The sequence below is a fragment of the Zalophus californianus genome, chromosome 12 (assembly GCF_009762305.2).
Source record: "Zalophus californianus isolate mZalCal1 chromosome 12, mZalCal1.pri.v2, whole genome shotgun sequence".
Lineage (NCBI taxonomy): Eukaryota > Metazoa > Chordata > Mammalia > Carnivora > Otariidae > Zalophus > Zalophus californianus.
Genome location: NC_045606.1, coordinates 103,794,363 through 103,820,868, shown reverse-complemented (window position 1 = coordinate 103,820,868; position 26,506 = coordinate 103,794,363). Strand labels below are relative to the sequence as shown.

Genomic DNA, 26,506 nt, shown 5'->3' with positions numbered 1-26,506 from the left:
TCCGTGGCTTCTCCTGTATGTTTAAGTCTGTTAGGACATTTCTGGCTTCTGTGCCCTCTGCAGACTCTGCAGATTCTGGGCTCATGAGTGTAGGTAGGGATGGGTCCCCAGCCCTTTGCCCCCACAACCACCCATCTCTTCCTTTGCTCCCCTCTGCTGGGTCTGCACTGTGACACCTCTCCTCCTGCCTTCCTGCACACCTAGGCTGGGGGCTGGTGCTCCCTGCCACAGTCAGAGAACCCTCCCCGGCGCGGTGGGGTCCACCCCCTTGTAGGGACCCCTCTGGTGCTGAGCACATCTTTCTGCAGGCTGGGGCCTCTGGAGAGCACCGCCATGGGCCAGTACAGGGAAGTATCTGAGGAGCGCGCTCAGGCCAAGTGATCTGTACAGAAACGGCCCATAATTATGCACTCGGTCACGTCTCTCAGGGACTGGCAAAGCTAGCCAGTGCGTCTTAGACCCACAGTCCTTCCTCCTGTGACACTGACTGCTAGCACCCATTGGCCTGTCTCCCTCCTTCCGGGGCCTCTCTAGCATCTAGGGGGCTCCCCATGAGGGAATTCTGGCTGGTGGAAATGACGCCTACCACTGCAACAAATCCCACAAAATCTTCTCTTCTTTCTTCCCGCCCACGTGGCCAGAAGCAGAGATGATGGTGATGGGCCACAGTCTAGAAGGAACTTGCAACCCCAGTTTCCTCCCAGGAGAGCAACAAGGATCACATGACCTGGATTTCGTGAGAGTGAATTGCAAACCCTTGTTTTGCTGTGTTGTGTGTTGAACTGTGTCCCTCAAGATGCTGACGTCCTCACCCCCTGTGCCTGTGAAGGTGACCGTATTTGGAATTAGGGTCTTTGCAGAAGAAACATGTTGGGTTGAGGCCATGAGGGACCCTAATCCAATATGACTGGTGTCCTTATAAAAAGGGGAGATTTGAATACAGGGACGCACATGGGGAGGCCATGTGAAGAGGAACGGTGACGCTCGTACCAGCCAAGGAACGCTAGAAGTGGCCAGCAGCCACCAGAAAGCGGGGGGCAGCCTCCCCCTCACAGCCTCCGAACAGTCACCCTGCCGACACCCTGATCCTGAGCTTGCAGCCTCCGGAGCCGCAACGGAATGCGTTTCCGGGCAGTGCTGCTCTGGGGGACATGCACTCAGATCCTGGTGGTGGCGTCCCCAGCGGCTGTCACCACTCAGCAACGGACCCCTGATTCCACCCGAGGGTCACGGAGCCGGGATGAAAGCTGTTTCCTGGCATATTCTGCGCAGCCAGCGGGATGCGGGGCGAAGCCGGGACCAGAAGAGGAATGCGGGGAGTCGGCGGATGCATCGCGGGTGCTCACAGGAAGCCGGTCACCGGGACCCCCTTGTACTTCCCCTGAGCCCTGCCTTCCGGCCCCGGAGCGGCTGGAGGGTGGAAGTGAGGGCGCGCGTGCGGGCCGGCGGGAGGGCCTGCTGCGGCAGGTGGGGACGCACGCCGAGAGCTGCGGGGGCCACCACACGGTTGGGCCTTTCCGTGACACAGCCAGGTCCTAGCGACACACGAGACTCTCCTACGTGAAGAGCCGTGGTGCAGGCCCAACGCCCTGACCCACAGCGATGAACACACGGCGCGGCCCCCGGGCACCGTGTGGGGGGCAGTGGGCGGCCGGGAGCCGCTCCGCCTCGCCTCCGACCGCCGTGCCTGAGTATAAATCAGACCCTGACCCACGCCTCTTCTGCTCTGGGGTGGTGGAGCCCGCCAGCAGCTCGACCACGGAATCGTTCTGTGTTCAGCCTGGGGGCTGGCGTCCATATTCCGGAAACTGCTGAGGTACAGTGACAACTAGAGCCGCAGCAACGGGCCAGGTCGGGAGGAAACCTCCCCAGAGTGTGAATCCGGCTGCGGGGAAGCCGGGGTCCGACACGGTACAGGGGCTCATAAAGGACGCCACACGTCACCGTGCAGCACAGATGCTGTCCGGTTCCCCGTTAATCAGTGCTTTGCTGAGAGAAAGCACAGCGGTGTCACCTTCACGGGGAGAAGACCCAAGCGCCCCCACGCAGAGCTGATGGCGGGCCGCACACAGATGCTTCCATTTCCCATTCCGCGGGCCACCCTCTTTCCTCTGGGAATCAGCTTGCGACTGTGCCCCCTGAGCCCCAAACAGTGAAAGCTTCTCTAAACACCTCTTTTTAGGGGGTCGCCAACAGAATATGGACGACTACAACCTCCAGTCTCTGGGGCTGACTGGGGAGAGCCGTTCATGCAGCCAACCAACCAACCCGGAGACAAGAAGGGGCTCGTTTGGTTTCCCAGCATAATTAGGGAGCCATCCCAGACTGAGAGCTTTCCCGTTGCCCGCGCTGGAGGGCACATGGCGAATTCCTACCCAGACGCTCTCTGAGTGCGGTGTACCGCACTTACGCAGCCCCATTTTATAAACAGAATAAGCAACCTGTTTCATTAATGTTGTGAAGCATGTAAGACGTAGGCCTGCTTCATCCCCACATAAGCCCGAGGAGGAAAAGCAGGGCCTGGGACTCGGCACACGGGCTCGCACCCCTGGCCCCCAGCAGCCCTGGAGCCGTGATCACGGCCAAGCCTGAGTGCGCCTACCGGGCACAAGGCCTCAGACGCAGGCGCTGCGTCACCCCTGACCAGGACAGATTCCTAACAGCGTCCTCCAGAGAAGCAAGTCAGAGTGTTGAAGTGAATGGCTTTCTTAAGAAGAGCCACACCTAGTTTTCTTAAAAAAGGGGGAGAAAAGGCACCTAGAAATAGTTTTGTGTTTTTTCTAGACTATAGATTTAAAAAAAGGGGGGGGCGCCTGGGTGGCTCAGTCGTTAAGCGTCTGCCTTCGGATCAGATCACGATCCCAGGGTCCTGGGGCTCGAGCCCCGCGTCGGGCTCCCTGCTCCACGGGAAGCCTGCTTCTCCCTCCCCCACTCCCCCTGCTTGTGTTCCCTCTCTCGCTGTCTTTCTCTCTGTCAAATAAATAAAATCTTTAAAAAAAAAAAAAGCCTTTTTATTTTGAAATAAATTCACAGGAAGTTTCAAAAATAGGGCCTAGCGTCCCATACACCCCACACCCAGCTTCCTCCCAGAGTGACACCCTCTGTGACATGGCACAGCATCCAGCGAGGACACTGACCACACACCCTGTTCAGTGTGCATCATTCCACAGATTTTTAAGAAGGGAAAAACTTCATAAAATATCAGGAAATTATCTCTATACTTTTTTTTTTTTTTTTTTTAGTTTCAGGGGTAAAATTCAATAATTCATCAGTTGCATGTAACACCCAGTGCTTATCACATCACGTGCCCTCCTTAATGTCCATCACCTGGTTACCCCATCCCCCCACCCACCTTCCCTCCAGCAAACCCTCAGTTTGTTTCCTAGAGTTGAGTTGAGAGTCTCTTATGGTTTGTCTCCCTCTCTGATTTCATCTTACTGTATTTTTCCCTCCCTTTCCCCTATGATCCTCTGTTTTGTTTCTTAAATTCCACATATAACTGAAATCATATAATAATTGTCTTTCTCTGACGGAGCTATTTTGTTTAGCATAGTACCCTCTAGCTTCAGCCACGTTGTTGCAAATGGCAAGATTTCATTCTTTCTGATGGCTAATATTCCATTGTGTATATATGTACATACACCACTATCTATGTACTCTTACATTTAAACAAGTCCTCTAAGTGAATAGTACAAGTTTTCTTCAGAAAAAAAGATATTCCAGTTGAGGCTTTTTGAAATATCTCCATGCTTCAAAGTGAGAATCATTGCTAAAGGGATTCTAACATGAACACTTTTTAAAAGAGGGCTGTCATGCCAGGCTGTGTCTGTCAACCCCACAGATGCCTGCCTTGGGCTGAGCGTTGGCCTGACCCCTCAGGCAGCCTCCCCCGGACTCTCCAAGCCCTTGTACCCACAAGAGTGGGCAGCCTGTGGCTGGGTGGGGTGCAGCCCAGACCATCGCACATCATACCCCGTCCCTACTGGACACGTGGCCAGACCCCCAAACCTCACAGGCTCCTAGAAGGCTCCCCAGTTGTGTTGGCGATGAAGCCTGGGGCCGGGCACCCCTGTGCCCAGAACATCGCCACCCCCAGGGGGACAACAGGAAGGTCAACGGAGCCTGCTCCCCATATTCTCCCCATTGATGGCCACACGTGTGTTGAGTGGGTTTCATATCCGTCTGACAGCCCTTTTTTGGACTTCTTTTGCATTTTAAGTGATTTTAAAAATCTATTCCTGATGTTATCTTTTACTTTGGAATCTCTACTAATTATTGTATAAGTTTTGTGAAATACTGTCATCATTTGGGATTACTCTCTAAATGCTGTCTCTTAAAATCAATCTATTTTATCTACTTTTGAACACTCTGGCCATTTTCTAACCAGTGTCTAAACAGAACACTGGAGACCCCCTCCTCCACACTTTCCCCCCCATGCCAGCTGGGCTCCAAGTCCGACCACCAGGCCAGGAATCAGAGTCACTGACACCCAGATGCCTTGATATTCAAGGGAAATGCAGGGTGACGCCTGCCATCGGGGCCTGAGGTCTGACTTTCCTTTAGAAGGTGGGACACAGAGCAGGGTCCTGCCAGGGCAGGTGGTACCACAGTGGGAAAGAGTGGGGGGTCGCGAGGACAGAAGCAGTGGGGTTCCTCGGGGACAGGGCAGAGAAAGGCCAAGGAAGGGAGGGGCTGAGGGCACGTTCTCTTCATTCTCGGCCTTACCGAGGGTCTGCCTGGGGCTGGAAGCATCATTTCCGATCCTCTGCATAAATACACGAGTATGCATTCAACCTGCGCGGGGCCCCTCCAAGCAAAAATGTGCCGGGAGGGCCTCAAGTGAAGGCCCCTCGTGCCATGAAGGCGTCCCCTACCCACAAGGGCAGATGAGCCTCCAAGTGCCCCTGGAGCCCCCGGTGGAGGGCCAGGCTGCAGAGCTCCGGGCCTTGGGCTCCGTTCAGGGCCGCGGCCGGGCCCTGCATGGCCGCAGTGGCCTCCAGGCCTCAGCTCATCTTCCGGCTGCGTGGCTCTGAGTGCCCACCGCATGGATCAATGCTGGCCATTGTAGGGGTCACTCTGAACCACACAGAGACAGCGCCGTCTCTGTGTCTCCAAATCAGAACACGTGGGCTGGATTCTCTCACGGGACTTCGGCTTCCTTCTCCCACGGCACGGGAAGAATCCAGAAAAGAGCAAAAGGCACTTACTTTTCTTATCTGTTGAGTTGTGCACTGTCACCATGGGGACTCCAGGACCTGAGTGGGGAGAGAGGAGAAGCCAGAGAAGAAACAGGAAGAAGGCTGTTAGTTTATCTGAAACACAAGAGAATCTAGCCTCCCTTGCAGCTTGCACACAGCGGGCTGTTGCAGGCTACCTGTCTGACTTCGTGCCCTCGGTAACCACAAGGAACCCAGCTCAAACTCCCAGTGTGCACGTTGCCGAAAAAACCACAAACAGCCTTTCCTGGAGCCTCCCTTGGTGCACTCCCTCCTCGCTCCACGGCCCCTGCGCCGACGCAGATCACACGCAGGGCATCAGGTTCCGGTGAACGATTCCAGTGGCGGTTCTCGTCCTGGAGAGAGGTCGTCCCCTCCGCTGGCCTCCTGGGACCCTTCGCAAACACTTACTAGCCTAGCGGGGTTATTGTGCGGATGGCCGCCTGTGGGTCTGTTCCCTCCTGCGTGACATCAGCTTGCAGCTCACTGGCTCCGAGGCCGTCAGGAAGCCCAGAGCCCGGACGTGGGAAGGAAGGTCCGGCTCCGGGCAGAGGGGCCCTCCTCGGCTTCAGTCTTGGTCAATGTCCTTGTTCTCTTGAGGGAGAAGAGAGTCCAGAAAGCAAAAGGGGCTTTCCAAATTATTTTTTGTATCATTTTGAAAGTATACTATGAGGCAGGTGATCGTTCTGACCTCTGCTCTGCCCTCTTTGTGAATTCACTCTGTTCCAGCCAGCTGGACTTGTGCAGCCTGGAAGGGCGCCCACCATTCCCTCTGCCCCAGACACCGGCATGCTTGCTAGTTTTCCTCATTCCAGTCTCTGCTGAAACGTCTTCTCCCCCTGACCGACGGGAGCCTCCTTGACCATGCCACCAGCCCCTAACCCGTCCCCACTCCCTCCCACTTTAGAGAGCTCCCTGCCACGTTCTGTTGGGACCTCAGGACGGGAATTTTCAGTATTTGCTCACTGTGCTTGTCTTCAACTGCACAAGAGTGTAAGCTCTGGAAGAGCTGTCTTACTCACTGCCATTATTTCTAGCATCTAGATGGTGTTCAGAATTATAGCTGGTGCTTGATTTCATATTCATGGAGTAAGCGCTGAGTGGGGGTCACGGAGCATCCAAGAAGGAGCAGGGGAGGGCTGCCCCTTGGCCCTGGGGGACTGGGCACAATGAAGGCAGAGAGAGCAGGTGGGAGGCTGGGGGAGGCAGGGGGGCAGAGGGAGATAGGGCCATGGCAGGGACACCGTGGCCAGGGTGCTGCCTGCTCTCTGCTTCGGGCTGGGGATGCTGGGACGCTCTGAGCTCAGGGCTGGCCACGTCTGAGCTAGAGGACGTGTACTGTTTGGGGAGAGGGACGGCCGGTGTTGAGCTTCCCTGGGATCATCATAACTTCTTGCATGTTTCTCTGGGACCACATGACAAGTGGCTCCACTGAGAGCCTGGAAACGTGCCATAGATCCCACTGTTCTGAGGACTTAGAGAGCCCACTGCAGTGGCTATCGAGTGGAGGTCCCAGTCCAGGGCCCAAAGAGGATATGCCACCAAGGAGCAAGATGGGGCTGGTTCAGCCAGGCCCCAGCTAAGCTGAGAGACAGACTGTGGGTCGCACCAGCCATGGCCCTCAGAGCCTGTCCATGGCCCAGGGACTGGACCCAGACACTGCCCAGTGCACATCCAAAGTCCAGGAGGCCTAGGGGTCTTATTTCCCCCTCCCCCTTCCCTCCTCCACCATTCACCCATTAGATAGGATTGCCCAAAAAGAATGCAGGATTTTCGGTTACATTTTAAGTTCAGATAAACAATAGAGTGTTTCGTTTCGTTTGTTTTGTTTTAGTATAAATATGTCCCATGCAGTATTCAGGACTTACCACTAAAAAAATTGTTGTTTACCTGGAATTAAATATAATTGGGTGTCCTGCATTTTTATTTGATAAATCTGACACCATCTCCCCAGGGGGGGCGGGCAGCAGTGATCTGAGAGTCTAGGTGTTTAAAGAGACAGCACTTACTGAAAGGGATTTAAACATTGGCTGTGGGTTTAAATTATTGAATCAAACTAAGTTTCCTGGCTCCAAGATCCATTTTCCCCTGTGGGGAGCTCATGTGGAAGAACAGATCACTTATTGAGTAATAAAGAAACTACATCTATTTTCTCTGCACATTTCAGGGTGAGTAAATTTGCAAACAGAGCGTATCCTACATTTTTATTAATAATGTAAACAATTATTATTTATTTAGTGCCTACTATGTAAAGGTGCTCTGCAAGATCTATAATATGAATAATTCATAATCCTCACAGCAGCCCTACAAAGTAGATGCTTCTAACCCATATTTTACAGATGAGAAAACACAGGTTCTGAGAGTTTGAAGTCTTTCATCTCATCCATACAATCAGAAACTCATCCCTCCTCAATTTTTAATTCATGAACTTGATATATGTTTCTAAAAAAAATGCAAACACTAAAGAAAGGAGTAGAGTGACAAGTGCAACACCCTTCTGACCCCTGCTTCCCAGAAGGGACTTAAGCGCTTCTGAAAAGTCCTAAGATGCTTCTCTGTGGTCATATTTACACATAAGCAGATATTTTAAACAAACAGATTCAAATAACATAAAAATACTTGCATGTAAGTTGGCAGCTTTATCAAATCTTAAGGTTGCACCCTATTGCCTTAGTTTTTTTTTTTTTAAGATTTTATTTATTCATTTGAGAGAGGGAGAATGAGAGAGAGAGAGAGAGAGAGCGCACATGAGAGGGGGGAGGGTCAGAGGGCGAAGCAGACTCCCTGCCAAGCAGGAAGCCCGATGCGGGACTCGATCCCGGGACTCCAGGATCATGACCTGAGCCGAAGGCAGTCGTTTAACCAGCTGAGCCACCCAAGCGCCCTGTTTTTGTTTTTTTTTTTAAATAAAACATAGAACACAGACTTGAGGTCACCTGTCCACCCTTTCCTGATCTCCGCCTGCTCCCTTCCCAGAGGCAACTGCTACTTGGCACCTCCCTGCACACTTAAAAAGTCTTTCTGCCACATGGTACATACCCATAATCCTGGCTAGGGCACATGCCGGGTAATAGAGCAGCCAGGGGGCGAGGCCACACAAGTGGCATTTGAGGAAGCTTGTGTGTGCAGCACAAGTCAGCATGGATCTGGGATCTGACGGCGCTGGTGCTGCATGGCCGGGCCGCTCCAGGGCTGCAATGTCTTGCAGACACCCCTGCACACGCACTCGCACACGAGGAGGCTCGCGGTAGACTGTTCTGGGCAGCAACTGTGGCTGAGCAACAGTGGCCCTGCTAGCCGTGAGCAGGAGGGTCCGCCGAAATGCGGTGCATTCACACAGAGAAGATGAGCGGGTGCGTGAATGAGCAATTGCACACCCAAGGACATGGACAAAATGGAAAATATACTGTTGCATGAAAACACAAACTTGCAGAACGGTAAATGCTGTAATATACAATTATATAAATAATTCTTAAAGACTGCGAAACTCTTAACAGATGTATATACAGTATTCCATTATATGGCCAAATGATCATTTATTCGGTGCCTTCCCTACTGATGGAAGTTTAGGCTGTTTCCTTCTGTTTTTTGTTACCATAAACGGGGTTGCAGAAAACCCTTGTGCTCATATCTTCGCACACAGGTAAGACTATGTCTGCCAGTTAAGCGAGTTACCAGCAAGGCAATTACTGGGTTAGAAGGTTTTATGGTCAGCTTTCACTAGATGAGCTCGAGGTTTCAAACACCAATCCCCTACATTCAGTGCTTACAAACAATGGAAGTTTATTTCTTGCTAATGTTACATCCTGGTAGACACATCAGCTATAGTCCCGCTGGGTTCTCTGCTGTGCACTGTCTTCATTCTGGGACCTGGGCTGGAACTCCAGCCCTCGTCTGGAACATACTGGCTCACCCCAAAAGTGAGCAAGGGAGACATCCAGGGGCTCCTAATACGTCTGGGCCCAGCTGTCATTCACACTGGATCTCATGCCTTTGGCCAAGGGGTGGGAGAGAGCTCTCCTGAGGGGGAGCTGGGGGTCACGTGGTGGTGGGGAGGGTTTCCGGGGATGGGGGGGTCTGTGTGAGACACGGGACAGTGGTCCACCACCCCTGGCACAGGCAACATAGATACTGTCTCACCGCTTTCTAACTTATAGTGTATGGGGGGGGGGGTCTATATTATAACTTTAAAAAATGTTTCTTTTTTCCACTCTGATGGGAAGATAATGTATCTTGGTATTTCTTCAATTAAATTTTTCAAATTTTGAGTGAAGGGGGCTAACTTTTCATGCTTATTTGACATCTGTATTGTGTGCATGTGGGTGTCACTGTGTGCATGTGGGTGTGATTGTGTGTGTGTGGATGTGACTGTGTGTACTGCGAACCACCCTTCATCTGCTGCAATTGCACTGTTGCTTGTCCCCACGCTATTTAAGAATTTAGCTCTTTACCGTGCCGCTGCAGATGCTTCTCCTTTGTTCTTTCTAATTGTCACTCAAAAAAGTGCTCTTAGCACCAATGGTAGCAATTGTTACACTGAATTGCAATTTTTAAGAACGCAACTGTTCCGGTGCACCTGGGTGGCTCAGTCGTTAAGCGTCTGCCTTCAGTTCAGGTCATGGTCCCAGGGTCCTGGGATCGAGCCCCGCATCCGGCTGGATGCTCAGTGGGGAGTCTGCTTCTCCCTCTGCTGCTCCCCATGCTCCTTCTCACTCTCTTTCTCAAATAAATAAATAAAATTAAAATGCAACTGCTCCTACCAGGTTCCCACCACACCCCCAGCGAACAGCAGATGGACAGACAGACACACATACACTCTCTCTGAAATCCTTGGGCTGGCAGTCTGTGTCCCCCCAGTGCCTATTCAAAATCTGGGAGCCAGCGCTGTATACAAAACGTTTGCTGAATGGATTAATGGCTAACAAACAAAGACCTTTTAAGCACATACTTGGCTGTGACATATCAAGGCAGCAAATCTGAACCAGGCTAAGGAAGGACCTCTTAAGACCATCCTGTGTCCCTGTGTTTTATAATTCAGGTTCTCGTCCCTCTGCGGATACTTGGCCATCACTCACCCCACCTTTTCTCTAAGTGCCAACAGTCGCTGTCTCCATACTGGGTCTGAATCGTGTTCTTTTCCTTGAAAGCCTCATCACAACCATGGCATATTCCCACTATTTTAACATAGAATATTCTTTAGAATAGCCAAACAGACACAAAACAGACAAAAATTACATTTAAAGAGGACACAAAACAGAAGTTAAAAGCAGCCCTTATGTATAATTTAAACCTATCGATTCTAACCTAATCCCATCCAACCTTTCAGATCCCATCCGAAGGTCAGCCCCTCCTCTGGGAGCAGGTGCCCCTGGGCCGGCGGCCATCTGTGACCCAGGAACCGGGTTCTCTTCCTCCAACTGCCTGCCTGGCTCCCTTGGCCCGGCGGTCTAGAAACACTGCTCTATGTGGGTTGTAAGATTACCCAAATGGTTTTCAGTTTTCTATGATGGCAAGTCTCCTGAAAATTGGCAGATGATTTAAGAAAGCACTTGAATTACAAAAAATTTTCTCATAAGAAATAAAGAAAAAGTAGGAGAGTCTCAATTTGCAATAGATATTTAGACTTCATGGTAACGTTGATCAGGCCTGGGTTAGTGTTCACCTAAGAGTTCTCTAAGAAAAGAAAAGAAGGGACATGCCAAATACACGAACAGCATACACAGGCTTTTGGGAGAGCCTGTAAGTAAAAGGGAGATCCCTAAGCCCATTTTAAACAAGAATGCTTTTACTAATGAGCCTTAGGAGGGGTTTCACTGAAATTTTAAACTGGTCTTCTTTCCTCTTCTTCCGAAAAATCTAATGCACACCCAGCCAACAACTCACAGGTTAAGTAAGTTGCTTTGTACAGTATGAAGCTCTTGCTATTTTGTCCCTGTTGTCTGCAAGGCACTGCCTCTCTGTTATCCATGTGCAGGTTATTGTGATGGAAATCTGGAAAATCTGGCTTTTTGCTTTCTAGGCAGCCAGAGCCTCATAGGACTCTGCTCATCTGCTATTCTTCTGACAACTCCTGCTCATGGTTTCTTTTTCCTTTGCCTATAACTCAATTCAACACACATACATAAAGATTCCCCCATGTGCAAGGCATACTGCCAAGTCCAGGGGAAACAGCCAGAAACAGATAAAGTATTTGCTGTCAGGGACTCAGAGTCTAGTAGGGAAGATGGACAGACACCAACAGAGGCTTTGATGCCACACAGTAAGCATGACCGCCAGAAGGTGCGTGGTTGAGAGGTCAGCAAGTTGACTCCCCCGAGCAGGGACATGGCCAGGAGGTCTGCTCTGGTTTGGAGCTCTGCAACTTCCCCTCTCTGGGTCTCCCGTGCAGAACATGGGGTTGTCAAGGTCTGCTCTTAGTAAGAGTCACAGAAGCTGCTGCCTGCACTTTGGGGTTCCTCCTATATGCCCGGCACCGTGCTGGGCGTTGGAGAGACCCTGCCTCAGCTTCCCAGCCTGCCGTGAGACTGGCACACACCACTGGAGCCTCCCTCTGAAATGCAGATGTGGACAAGTAGCGGGGGGCAGCGAGACCTGTACCGAGAAGGAGAGTCTGTTTTCAGCCCTTCCGGCCAGTTAGGACATAGGACATGCTTTTGAAACCACACCGTTATATTTCACCATAAACTCCTCTCTGCATCGAGGTGCCATATTAGACAAACAATTAATTCTGTACATGCATGTCTGTTGCCCTATCCTTACTCACGCACTCCTGCATTCAAGTGGTGCATGCCTGTGTGTGAACACATGTGCGTAGGCATAAAAACACTTAATAGGATTCTCTTAGTCCTGCCCTGATGTGTCTGAAGTCCTTGGTAGGTAAGCCTGTCTCACAGCTGGTGGACCCTTGGAAGATGCACTGAGAGCATGAATGTTCAAAGCTAGTGCAGAACCGTGTGCTCACAGACAGAGAAAACTAGTGCTACCTGCTCAACCTTTGCTTCCAAAGACATAACTGCAGCAAAATCAACATTTGGCTTCTTAAAAACTTTCGTTAGTGACAGAGACATTTTGACTCAAGTTAGATATCTGACTTCCACAGGTATATTGTGGAATAAATAAATGGCTTCAAATAAATCGAAGCAAGGGAAATCACAACCAACACGTATGGCAGTCTTGACTCATATAATCCCTGCAGTCAGGGGCAGAGCATTCAAACCACAAAAGGAAAGGATCTGAATTACACAACAGACTTGCAAAACATAAATCTTTCATTTTTGCATTTCTGGTTTTTGGTGCCCTTCATGTCAGAACATTGATTTACACCTGCTTGACCGGATGGGGAAAAAGGACACTTACAGATGGAAATGAAGTAATTCAGAAAGACACAAAACTGGAAAAGAAAAAAGTCATCAGAATAAATTAAAAAAAAATTCACAGCGACCGTGCTCACCTTCATCCCTCTCCTCCTCCTCCTTGGGGGATGTTTATGTGACAATTTGCAAGCAGGGCTAAGCCCACAGCGTGCAAGCAAGGGCGCCACCTCCCCGCGCCTCTCTTGAGCACCGAACAAGGGTCTCTGCTTGGTGGGGTGAGCTAGAGATGGGCTCCTCTGCCGGGAATCCAGAGCTCTTTATCTGCCAGCTCATGCAGTATGCATCTCCATACACGAAGTTTATATGCACCAAGGTGACAGGATCATACCAACAAACCGCGAGCCAGCCAAACTCCTGGCGCTGTCGCAGAGGATGAAGACATTTGTCCTAAAGAAGTGTTTCCTAGTCCACGCTGCCGATGGATTTCGTTGCTGTTTGATTTTGAAACCTTGTGATCGCTCCCATGGAACCCGGCACGTGAGGGTCTGCCTGCCATGCCCCACAGCACTGGGTTTTGCTTCAGTCGAATTCCGTGTGTCCGGGGACCCTGGATGAGGACACACTTCCATGTGGCAGCCTGGGGGGGTGCATAGAAATCAGTGGGCTCTTTTACACATTCACCAAGGATGGTGAGAAATGTCATGGTAACTTGGTACAGTCACGCATAACCTCTTGCTCTAAAAACTGAGTGACGCTTAGGGCTGGTGACAAGGGCTTGAAATTCAGCTAGTGTGTTGGGGTCGTTGATTCATAAAGCTTTAGGTTTCAGGAATTATCTGCGCTGAAGACACAGCATTATTTTTATGCCCTGTGGACATCAACCTGGCTGGAGGTTTGGCATAATTCACAGAGTCGAAAGTATGAAAGATGGAGCTCAGCTTTGCTCGTTTTGTCAGATGAGGCAAACTACAGAAAAAATGATGCAATGGACAGTGGTTGTCGCATTTGTGCCGAGCAGGGCTGAGCCTGGATCCCCACCATGGCTCCGGATGCTGCCACGTCCCTCAGACTGATGACAATACTCATCATCTGTAATTCCAGAAGTCCTCTGATGAATTTCAGCTAAAGTTCAGATTACGTTTATTTTTTTTTAAGATTTTTATTTATTTATTTGAGCAAGAGAATGCGCACGTGCGTGAGCGGGGAGGAGGGGCAGAGGGAGAGGGAGAAGCAGGCTCCCCGCTGAGCAGGGAGCCCGACGCAGGACTCGATCCCAGGACCCTGGGATCATGATCTCAGCCAAAGGCAGACGCTTAACTGACTGAGCCACCCAAGCGCCCTCAGATTGCGTTCTAATCTGAGCGCCAATGGTATACTTAGATCTAATCGCTTCTTCTATACCTGGCATTTAGGAAACTCTCTTATAACTTTGTATCCCACACAGACACATGTACAGTGTCTTATTCAAAGTCAGTGACCAGTTGATATTTGCTGATTAAATGACGGATACAGAATTTATTGATGGGATGCATCCCTTGGGAACCTGCGAGGTTGGGTGGAGTCAGTTCAGAGGCTGTGGCATGTTCTTCTGAATAACCTCACAGTTGTCAGTTACCTGTTTTAAAGACCAGCTTTGGTTTTTAGAAAGGGCAAAAGATAATCTAGAGCTAAATTCTGTAACGAAGGTATTGCTAGTTGACTGCATCAACGGTCAACAGCCACGCCTACTATCAAGGAAAGGGTTAAAGGGTTGTAGATTTCTTAGATGTCTGCTACAGAAAGACCATACTCTAAGGGGCATTTGAGAGTCTTCCAAACACCGTCCTCTCATTGGAATAAGTTTACGATTATTCAGTATCTGAGGCAGGCCAGCGTTGCAAGCGTCTTGCATAGAAATACCTCCAAAATATCCACTTAAGTAAGCCAGACACACTTCCCACTCTGTTACACCTGTGGGCTCTCGCTACAGCTGATCTTTATTTCCTTCAAGTGGACTCTTCTTAGGACTTAACCTTTTTGCCCCCACATTTATTTAATCTGCAAAATGAGGCAATAGAATTAGATCAGAGGTTTTCAAGGGAAGCCCTTGGGAGCCTCTTGAGGGCTGCTATTGCAATGCTGGGCATCCCCGTGAGTTTCCTTTTGAAGAAAGGGCTCTGTGGCTTAAAACACATTATAAAATGCTGGGATTAGAGGATCTTTAAGCTTCCTTCTGCCCTACCATTTTTGCATCTAAAAATATTCCCGACACCCTCCAGCTAGAAGTCCTTAGTTCTCTGAATTATTTAATAATTGTTTTACTGCTTCTGTTACACTGTTTTCTTCTTGAATTATCGTCTTCATGAACATGTACCATCTCGGCAAACTAAACCCCCAGCCCTGGAGAGCAGTGATTGCAGGAGCTCTTCACACTGGGCTCACAGCAAATGGAGCACCCTAATTAAACATTTTTTAAAATAAACGAACAAATTTATAAAAAGTGTAAGATCTCTTGGGGGATCTTGTGGGAATGTGAATATAAAAGTCTTTCTTTGCTTTGGGATGGAAATGGTGGGAAAATAAGTGAGAAAAATAAACCAACACAGATGTTGAAACTTGGGTAATCATTGTTCTACAAAACATCACCAACACTGGGGAGAAGGGAAAAAGCAGTGATACCTTTACAGAAAGAGAGTAAATTCTGTGCATGTGTGTGTGAGCGTGTGTGCATGCATGTGTGTGTGCACCTGCATGTATGCACAAGTATCTGTGCGTGTGAGCGTGTGTGCATGTGTGTGCGCACCTGCATGTATGCACATGTATCTGTGCGTGTGAGCGTGTGTGCATGTGTGTGCGCACCTGCATGTATGCACATGTATCTGTGCATGTGAGCGTGTGTGCATGTATGTGTGCACCTGCATGTATGCACGTCTCTGTGCATGTGAGCGTGTGTGTGCATGTGTGTGTGCAGCTGTCTGTATGCAAGTACATCTGTGCAAGTGTGTGTGTGCATGTGTGTGTGCACCTGCATGTACACACGTCTCTGGGCATGTGAGCGTGTGTGTGCGTGTGTGTGTGCACCTGCATGTACGCACATATATCTGTGCGTGTGAGCGTGTGCACCTGCATGTATGCACGTCTCTGTGCGCGTGTGTGTGTGCACCTGCATGTACACACATGTATCTGTGCGCATGAGCATGTGTGTGCACCTGCATGTATGCACGTCTCTGTGTGTGAGCGTATGTGTGCACCTGCGTGCATGCACATGTATCTGTGCGTGTGAGCATGTGTGCGTGCATGTATGCACACCTGTGTGTATGCACATATATTGGTGCACGTGAGCGTGTGTCCATGTGTGTGCACCTGCATGCATGCACATGTATCTGTGCGTGTGACATGTGTGTGTGCATGTATGCACACCTGTGTGTATGCATATATCTGTGCATATGAACGTGTGTGCATGTGTGTTCACCTGCATGTATGCACATGTATCTGTGCGTGTGAGCATGTGAGCGTGCATGTATGTACACCTGTGTGTATGCACACGTATCTGTGTGTGAGCATGTGTGTGCACGTGCATGTATGCACATGCATCTGTGCGTGTGAGCGTGTGCACGTGCATGTATGCACACCTGTGTGTATGCACATGTATCTGTGTGTGTGAGCATGTGTGTGCACCTGCATGTATGCACATGTATCTGTGCATGTGAGCGTGTGTGCACCTGTATGTCTGCACATGTATCTGTGCGTGTGTGTGCGTCCATGTTCTTACATGTGTGTGTGAGTGTGTTGTCCACACCAACGTACAGTGTTACTAAAAGTCATGCTTTAAAAACTCTATGAAAATAGAATCTCTTCCCCCCAATTTCCTCATTTTTGTCATGCCAGTGGACAATTTAGAGTAATTTAAACAGAATTAATGATGTAGAACACCACAGCAAAATACCTTATAACACATAAGTGAATGCTCTGTGGAGAAGAAGTAGAAATGTAATTTGAACAGCCACATGAGTGACAGTTTTAATTAATTTTCTCCTGCTTTAGTAGCCATGTTTTTAAAGTGTGACAGAACAGATGTTCTCTCTTAAATACCAGCCCCCTAACCGCACACTATTTTTATCTGAAGGCTCAGTTTCCCGAGTGGGCTGGGACTGGGGGCGATGGAGTCGGCATGCTTCATAGGGAAATACTTCCAGAAGAGAGAGAAGGAAACAAGTCAACCAAATGTAGTCCTTCCCTCAGTCGGGGGGCCCGTCTCTAAGTGAGGGGTGCATCTTAGAAGCAAAGCCTCAAGAGCCCCCAAAAGGCCAGCAGAAGTGGCAGAAATGAAGCTCACAGTAATTAAATAGGAGTGGGACCCAGAGGGTGGGCCTCAGGCTGACTTTGGCGCATCAGAGATGAACACGGGGCTTTAAACGCTTCCTGGGAAGCATTTCTGAAGGTCACAGTGTGTCTCAAGGTGCTCATTACCCACCCCCGCTACCCAGGACACAGGCTTCTTTAAAATCCTGCCCAGGAATCACTTCTACCTCAACTGTCGCTTCTTAAACAAGACAGTACTAATGGGCGCAGTGGGTGGATGTTGTGTTTACTGTTTTTCGTGGATTCTGAGACGCCAGTGACTGTGAGATGAACCACTGGTTTAAATAAGATTTTACTGGGATGCCTGGGTGGCTCAGTCATTAAATGTCTGCCTTCGGCTCAGGTCATGAGCCCAGGGTCCTGGGGAAGCCTGCTTCTCCCTCTCCCGCTCCCCCTGCTTCTCCCTCTCCCACTCCCCCTGCTTGTGTTCCTTCTCTTGCTGTGTTTCTCTCTGTCAAATAAATAAATAAAATCTTTAAAAATTAAATAAGATTTTACAGAGATGGCAAGATGCATGTTGATTTCAGAAAAACTAAGAATGTGAGAAGTCTATCTTGGAAGCAAGGAGACGGTGTTTCGCACACCCCCTTATCCAACTCCAGCGGTACCAAGATCACTGGGAGGGACTTTAGAAAGGTGGAGGCTGGAGGGGGCCACTCCAGAGTCTCCAATTCCATAGTTTGTGATGGAGCCTGTGATTCTGCACGTCCAGCCGAGCCTGTGTGCTACTCTTTGAGAAGCACTGCTCTAAGGTAATAAGTCAGAGTGGGATTTTTGGTGGTTAAGGGTCTGCCGGACCCCCTGCCTGGGGACTGTATCAGTTTCCCAGGGCTGCCATAATGAAGTCCCAACATCTGGTGGGCTTAGGACAACAGAATTTACTGCCTCATGGTGTGGAGGCTGGGAGTCTGAGACACGCAGGTGTCAGCACGGCCAAGCCCCCTCCGAAACCTGCCCGGGAGGGTCCTTCCACTTCCGGTGGTGGCCAGCAGTCCCTGGTGCTCCTCGGTCTACCTGCCTCTGTTGTCAGGCGGCATTTCTGTCCTGTGTGTGTCTCTTTCCCTCTTCTTATAAGACACCAGTCATTGGCTTAAGGGCCCACCTTATTCCAAAATGATTTCTTCTCTATTAATTACGTATGCAGCAATCCTATTTCCAAATAAAGTCACATTCTGAAGTACTGGGGTAAGGACTTCAATATATTATTTGGAGGGGGGGTCGGGGGGGGGACGCAATCCAACCCACAAAGGGACCTAGAGGCAGGTCTTACTTTGTGGTCAGAAAAGCCGCATATGGTACACACTGACCCTGTTTGCAAGACACTCCCTCCTTCCCTACCCCCAGAGAAACTTTCCATATACATGTTACCTAACTAACTGTGCGACTTCCCTAGGCCAATGATATACAGCACAGATGCAGGTCACCATCAGAGCAAAGTCCCCCTGGGCACTTGTGCCCTGCGGCAATTATCCTGAGCATGCACCCGTTAGAATCTTGCGGTGACTGCAGACAGTGGCTCCAAATCACAAAAAAGAAAAAAGGGGCTCTTTTATGCCCAGGCCTACAAACGATGATCATTCTGACAATAAATAAATTAAACTTTACTTCTTAGGTAAGAGCATAACGTTCATCCTGTCTGAGCTCGCCCATGTAAAACCACGTGACCCTGGTTTCTGAGCCGTGGTCTCCTCACATGTAAAATGCGGACAGCTATGCTGTTTTTAAGGACTAAATGAAGTCGACGTTCTTTGCAGTTCTTGGGCATTGCAAGAGTGAGATAGATGGAAGCTGTTATTAATAATTATTAATAATGTAAACATCCCTCGGTAGCAGCTGGGAATTCAAAGGAGACGGAAGTTTGATGCTATGCTTAAGATCTGGAGGATATGGGGGGTCTGCCCGCCCAGGCAAAGTAAAATTCATCATCTGTGTGTTTCTCCATTTTGTTTCGATTTGGAAACAGCTGAGGTGGTCTATCTGGGCTGAGTGCTCTGAGGACAGACTCTCTCTTGCCCTTTGCATGAAGATGTGCACACCTTCCACACTATCTAGACAGGTCCAGATCCTGGCCTAGATCTTCAATATCCACTTCAGCTAACCATGAAGGCCACACCAACTACTTCTTATACCCAGAAAGGAAATAAAAATCCTTTGTCTACAGATACATTCCATCATAGTTCGGTCATTTTGGCCTAATTTTTGCACAAAATAGAAACATAACAGCTATTAATAACTGACCTCTATGTGAATTCACATCATCAAAACAAGAGGTGAAACTAATTCCCACTACAGGGAAAAGGTGACAATAGTTGAAGGCCCCACCTCTCAGGTATGAGTCAGAGCTAGGGCAACAACAGCAACAACAGTAACATCATCATCGTCAGCATTATCAACACCATCATCATCATCATCAACACCACCACCATCATCATCATAATCATCCTCAACATCATCATCATCAACACAATCATCATCAACACCATCATCATCAACACCATCATCACAATCATCAATAACACTGTCACATCAACAATAACATAATCAACAATGAATAACAGAACCATTGTCATCAACCCCATCATAATCACAGCAGCATCATCGATGTCATCATAATCATAAATAACACTGTCATTATCAACAATAACATCAACAATGATGGACAACAGCAATAACATGGTCATCATGATCATCAACAATAACATCATTAGCAATGACTAACAGAACCATCCTCATCAACAGCACCATCATCAACAACGTCATCATCATAATCACATCACCACCATCACCATCATCATAGTCATCAATAACACTGTCATTGTCATCATCAACAATAACATCATCAATGATGAAGAACAGCAACATCATCAACACCACTGCTACTAGGTTCTGCTAGGAGTGCTTTATGAATAACAATAATTTAAAGCTTATGACAACCCTACCAGGCAGGTACTATAATTATCTCAATTTTATAGACAAGGCAGCCAAGACACAAGGAAGTCACTTCCAGTGCTTCCTCCTTGGTAAGGACCATTTGCCATTTTCCTCCCCATTTTTACCAGTTACCAAACGCTTTCTTTCCTGGCTACCTATGGCTTTTATAGTTTTTCCCAAAGAATTTGCTATATTCTGCCCTTTATTGTTCTCCAGTGGGTGCTGTCTCCTCGCCAGTAAGCTCCCGGAGCACAGGGAACAGTTCACACCCATGACGCGGGTGAGGTAGCCCATCCCAGCTGAAGCTCTTGCCAGCTCCCTTCCCATGCTACTCCCCTTGATGGGTTTCACAACATGGTTAAGGTCCCTAGACTCTGGGCTACTTGAGGGCAGGGACTCTCTGTCTTGCTCATTCTTGCATGCCTAGCCTGCAGTGTCTGGCAGATAGTGAGCATCAGAGAGAGACTTCTCAGTTTGGACGGCTCTGTCTCTGTGGCCCCACTGGGTGGTGGACAGATTCAGTGCAGGTAGTGTGATTCACACACTGGATTGGGCAGCAGACGCGGGCAAATGCCCCATATTGCACCGACCCCATACAGGCCTGGGAAGGCAGGTACTAACATGCAGGGCTGCAGTGCCCTCTTGTGTCCGGAGCTTCACTAGGGCTCAGTGTACATGTCCGTGGAAGAAGCACTGGAGGAAAACCATCAGCAAAAATGGCAGTTTGTCCCCGTGCACAGGAGAGAGCGAGAGTGGTGTTCACGGGCACCTGGAGAATTCAGGTGTGGAAAACATAATACTGATTCTAGCCCCGCCCGTGCCCCTGATTAACTATGTGCTTTGGGCAAGATGTATAAAGTGTCTTAACAGTCTCATCTGTAGATTTGGTGGTGGCTCTGTGGCTCTGCTAGTGGGAAAGGAAAGAGTGAGCTACTGGACTTTCAGAGCAGCCTCTAAGAGCTAAATCTATGGACTTTTGTTAGGTAGAGTCTTACCACGCGTCTGTGACTTCCCTAAGGTCAAGGATGATGCCTTCCTTATTCAAATGCATACAGTTGCTAGCCAGCAAAGTTGCTAGCACATAGAGGATTCTCTGGTTCTCTCACCCCCCTGCACATATCTCAGTAAGAGCACCGATCACATGAAATGACATTTCTGGTAAGGGCGCTCCCCCCTCAACACGAGTCCCTCAAGGCAGGACCTCTGTCTAATTCTTTGATTCCTTAGCATCTAGAGGCATACAGCAGCTGCTCAATAATTGAACTGGATGAAAGAACGAGGTGAAAGTCAGAACCTGTCTTAGGGAAATGAGGCAGGGGGTGAAGGGGCTTCTCCCTGACATTTTAATGAGTCTGCTGAGAAAGAAACCAGGCAGGAGGGACGTTACTGTGGTTAGGGATTCCCTATATTCATGTCCATGTATGGACTGACAGCCACAAAGGATAAAACAGGTGGCTTTTAAAAATGTGTTTAGAGTGCCGTATTATCATCCAATAGCTGTCTAACATGATCTAATACCTTCTTCTGGGAAAGAAAAATTAATGGAAGTGAAAGCAGATGTAACATTTAGCCAGATGTCTCTGCTCATTTTTCTTTGAATGTGACTATTTTAAGATCATGGATGACCCTACTTTATCTCCTTGGAGAGAAAAAATTTGCCGATTTATTTGGCACCACATTTCCTGAAGAAAGCACTTTGTACGAAGTTCTGCTCCTTTTTTGAATTCATTTTTCAGTCCTCTCTGCCCCTGCCACACCTTCGGTTGCCATTTTGGCTTTTTTGTTGTTGGACATTGAAGAAGACAACTGTTGTTTAATGTTCGGTGTATTAAGCTCGCCACTGTGCTGAGTGCAGAATGTACAGGATTGGGGTCACCCACAATTTACATGATTATTTGTAGCTCCCATTCTTATAATGAGTGTGCATTTACATGTTGGATATGGGCTAAACTCCTAACTGTAGGTCTCTTGTTGACTCTTTTCCTTAACAGCGATTCATTATTGGCATGCAAATCTCCTCGTGGTAGTAGGACGAGGGGCTCAAACCACATATTCTACATTCTCACTCAAACATGAGCCATCCCGTTTTTGAAGCTACGTAACTGGTGTGCATGACACGGACAGAACTTATGAGAATAAAAATGTGACTTCTGAGCTTTGTTTTTCACCTTTTTCCTTAGTAAATCTTCCAGGTTCACCTCTTTTGTTCTTTCTCTGAGTACAATGTACCAAGCACACAAAACTTTTGATGGCCATTATGTTAAGCCGGACACACGTGAGAAGAACAGTGTTCACAGAAACACCAGCATGGCGGCCGGAGGGCGTGGGGTCTGGTGCTGCTGCTACTGACCGGCTGTGTGGTTTGCTTAAGTCATTAATAGCTCTGTGCCTTGGTTTCCTCAACAACAAAGCAAGGAAAGTGGAACTAACAATCACCGCAGTTTATTTTGTGAGAACTTTCTTCCTTACATGGACCAGTGGTTCAAGTCAATGATGGCAGACACCGACCGTGCCAAAGAGCTCCCCGAAGCAGCAAAGAAAGATTGATTTACAGCTAGCAGGACAAGTGATAAACAGCCTTATGTCTTTGAAGACAATTTATCTATGGTATAATGGGAAGAATTTATTAATATAAAAACTGCCTACTCAACCATGCTGGACAGGATGGATTAAGTACAAACACCTTCGAAAGATTCCTACAGATCAGTTTTAAAAAGTATGGATTCATGAGTGTCCAGAATTGGATCCTTGAGACTTAAACATATCCACTTCTCTTATGGCTCCTTTTGGCTATCTAAGCTTTGGTTATTCAGTGATAACCAAGAGGGAAGCTCATAACTGGGACCAAAAACCAGTAAGAAACTCCCCCTGGCAATCCACTGTGTTGCTTCGAGCAGACATCACAGACCAGTCACCTGTGGTTCAGGTGCAGCCTGCTAATGCTCTGCTTAGCCAAAGGAACATGTTTCAAACTCTGGTTGGTTTCCAACATTTAGAAATTCTATTTTTATATAAAAATATGGGTTTTGAAGCTCTGTTGAAATACTGTAAGAGCCAGAAATCAGCACACCCCATTTATTCTGCCAAGTGGGGTTCACTCACGGACTTTCCCTCCCTGCGCCACCAAGCATCTACATATACAAGTGTTCTCTTCAACAGTGAGAAAGGGGAGGAGCAGAAACTCATGGCTAGACAAGCATCTGTTCTCCATTATTCCTTTTCCTTTCCATTAGCATCAATAATTAAGTTTGGGATCGATTCTTTCTATGTCTTATCTAAAATGGAAACTTTTGTTGAGAGCCAGCTATATGTTTCCAATCAAATACTTGTAATTCATCTCTGCTAGGCAATTAATGTTCCCTGGTTTAAAACAAAAACATCACCTACTATTGGAACCCAGGTGGGAGAGATGGATGGATATTTTGCTGGTGGTCAAAATACGCCAGCAATGTGGTTTAAGGTGAGGATTTTTTTCATCCAGTGCCAATGCCTCCTTATCTCCATCTATAAAACAAACTTTTCACAAATAACCACTAAGTGGAAAAGTAAAATTGACTTTGAGTATTTTCTTTAAAAAAAAAAATCCAGATTATGAAATGAGGCTCTGACATGATCAGAGAGCTGGAGTCACGTCCTGTCCAAGGCAGGTGAGATAAGGCAGAGACAGCAAAATACAGCTTGGACAGCTAAGGCACGACCTCCTGAGATTCGCTGGCAACTGGTGAGCCTCGGCGATGCCATACCCCATGAGCGGACAATCATCACGTTTTCAAAAGACAACTCAAAATTGGCCTAATACTAAACTTTGACTTCACAGATACAATGGGTTTTGGTGACGGGATTAGAATGTACTTCAGATCGCTCAGGTGTGCAGTTTTTTAGTGTTAAGCGCCACTGTATGTGGCCAGAGATACCCAATGTTTGGAGAAGGTGCCTAATGTGCCTGGATGCTGGCCTGTTCCCTACAGGTGCTCTACTGCAACAGTAATGGAAAAGAACAACGCTGGACTCCTACGTTGGCAAGAATATGAGGGCATAGAGTCCCCAAGAGCCCAAAGGGATCTTCCTAAGACCTCTCTGTCACTGGCCACCTAGTTTCCACCTGGAGAACTCCGGGTAGGAGCCTCCACCAACACGGTGTGGACCTACAGGGCACAATCAGCTAGAACCTTAGAAAGATGCTTACAACACTTCACCGCTTTTCCTTGTGTTATGTGCAGACACAACTCCCTGAAATTTCACCCACAGGCCCCAGGGCTTCTCTCTAAAGAAACATGTCAAGTCTGCCCAAAGGGTCTATATTCACTTGGAAAATTCATTCAGACCCATCTACTGCATGTTAATGATATGATTTAAAATTGCATGTTGCATTATTTTTCTTGCTTGGAGCCCTCTTTCCTTGTTTACATTTCTGCCTAAAAGAGTAAATCAGTGCTTATACTTTCATATCCTGTAAGTGTACTTTTATGAGTGATGACAGAAAATAATGTCTTAAAGAATATTTAGGCTTTCCACATTATGAGAAGTAGCTTTCATAACACCTTAAACAGAGCACAGGAGTTCTTTTCTGGGAAGTTCTGGAGTATAATTATGACTCTGAATTCGGTCTATGTTGGCCTCCAAGTGTAGCATTTTGGTGGAGCTTTTATTCATTCCCTCAAAAATGTATTTCTTTATTGAGAACCTGCTACGCACCATGCATTGTTCTAGGTGCTGGGCTCCAAGCAGGGGTGACACAAACCTCCTGCACTCACTGAGCTGACATTCTGCGGGCAAGACGGGCATTGGAACACACACACAAAAATATCCGTGGCAGCCATGAGATGTGCTAAGGGGAAACTGAGGCAGGGTGCAGGGACAGAGAGCCCCTTGGGGGTTGGTACAGAGGAAGGAGACATGGCAGAGATGTGTTGGGAGGGGAGGAGGGGCGCGTCTATGGGCTCCGGCCCCTGACGGTTTGCACCCATCTCCAAGACTCCTATACACATGGCACCCATCACCACCCTGGAGCACTGCTGGGCTCATGAGCGTGCCTGTATCAACCAACAAATATCCAGTCTATGGTAGAGTTGCTGTGTAGATGCCAACGAAACAGGTCCTGCTTTTGGGGAGCTTTGTGCCCAGGAGGGACAGGTACAAGACACAAGAGCATAAAAGAGGCAAAGAATACTCTCAGAGGAAGGAGAAAGAGGGTGGATCACAGAAAGTTCATGGGCTTGGACACCAGAGGTTGGAAATCTGAGAACGGGCGGGTAGATAGTTTGATAGGTTTTGAACAAACATCAGGAACCTCTCAGCCATTTATTCCAGTAGGGGCTTGAAAACAGAAGGGCCACGGTGGCTCTGTGAGAGTGTGACTGGAATTTTAGGACTCGGGTGCCCGTGGGTACAAGTCTCTGACTTTGACCTGCATTCTCGAACTTATCATTTCCAAATTTACTAATTCACCAAAAACAGTCTCAGTGTCTTCTTGGATTGATCTGGAAAGCCCATGCTATACTTCTGAGCTAATAAAATATTATAATGCCAATGAGACATCATTTTGATCTGTTTTGTATATCGAAGTCCCTTTAACGTTGCCCTTGACAACGGGCGGGCGGGGCTGCTACCCAGGTCCGAGGCGCTCTGGGCTGACCGCGGGCCACCCCAGAGCTAGTGGAGCAGTGTGAGGTTTCTGTCTGCCAGTCAGTTGGCCAGCCGTCCCCCCCCATAGATGACATTTGTCTGCCCTGGGTCTGTGGCAAACAGGATTTAAGGCAGATAAGAAAGACACAAATGCAGAGATAAAATAAAACTGGCTTAAAATGGATAGGTGGGAAAAGCAGAACAATGTAAAAATAAGGATTACAAAAAAGGGAGAAATCCAGGAAACAGGATACAATGTCAAGTGTGTGCTCTGGGGACGTACCCATGGGGGCCATCCGCCTCCCTCGGAACTCTCCAGCGGCCGTGCAAGGGGTGGGTGCGTGGCTCACAGCCCACACTCATTTTGGACATGAACACCTGGTCAGATGTGTGGTCTGCAAGTTATTTTCTCCCCCCGTGTATGCTGCTGCTTCTCTCTGTCGATGGCGTCCTTGGCTGTGCACCAGCCTTTTTGTGTCATGCAGTCCCACTTGTTTCTTTTTGGTTTTGTTGCCTGAGCTTTTGGTGTCATGTCCATGAAATCACCGCCAAGATCCATGTCACGAGAATTTCCCCTGTGTGTTCTAGGGGTTTTACAGGGTCAGGTCTTATGCTTGTCTTTAATCCATTTTGCGCTGTGCGTGTGTGTGGTATAAGATAAGGGTCCAGTTAATTCTTCAGTACGCAGGCACCTGGTTCTCCTGGCCCCTCCCCACCCACAACAAACGTGCATGCACCTTGCTCTTTTCCAGTGCGGGGGGCTCACTTTCCCTCCTGCCCCTCCCACTGCAACTCTCCAGCACAGCTGTCTTTTCAGAGCTGGCTGGAATCATCTAGAAGTTTCTTCTAGTTTTTTAAGTACTTTTGTTTTAGGAATCTTTATTAACAACTGCATAAAATTTTATCCAGTAATGATTTAAAATTTTGTTAAAGTTTGTTAGTTTCTTTGCTCATCATTTGCCTCTTATTTCTCTTTGAGCAGCCCCCTTCTTTTGTTTAAGTGCATCTGTGTATAGTTTTTTTCCGGGGCAGATGCATGAATGGTAAATTTTACATATTTGAACATCCCCAAGTTCCTTT

At 48.2% G+C, this 26,506-nt stretch overlaps 1 protein-coding gene across 5 annotated transcripts in view; it reads right to left on the bottom strand.

Annotated features, from left to right (window-relative positions):
- The window catches only part of DPP6 (dipeptidyl peptidase like 6), a 956,302-nt gene that overhangs the window by 28,598 nt on the left and 901,198 nt on the right, over positions 1-26,506 (bottom strand). For all 5 annotated transcript variants that reach the window (XM_027574866.1, XM_027574864.2, XM_027574862.1 and 2 more), the window contains exon 17: positions 5,208-5,255. In XM_027574866.1, coding sequence (XP_027430667.1) covers positions 5,208-5,255 — 48 coding nt within the window. The remainder of the gene's footprint in view (positions 1-5,207; positions 5,256-26,506) is intronic.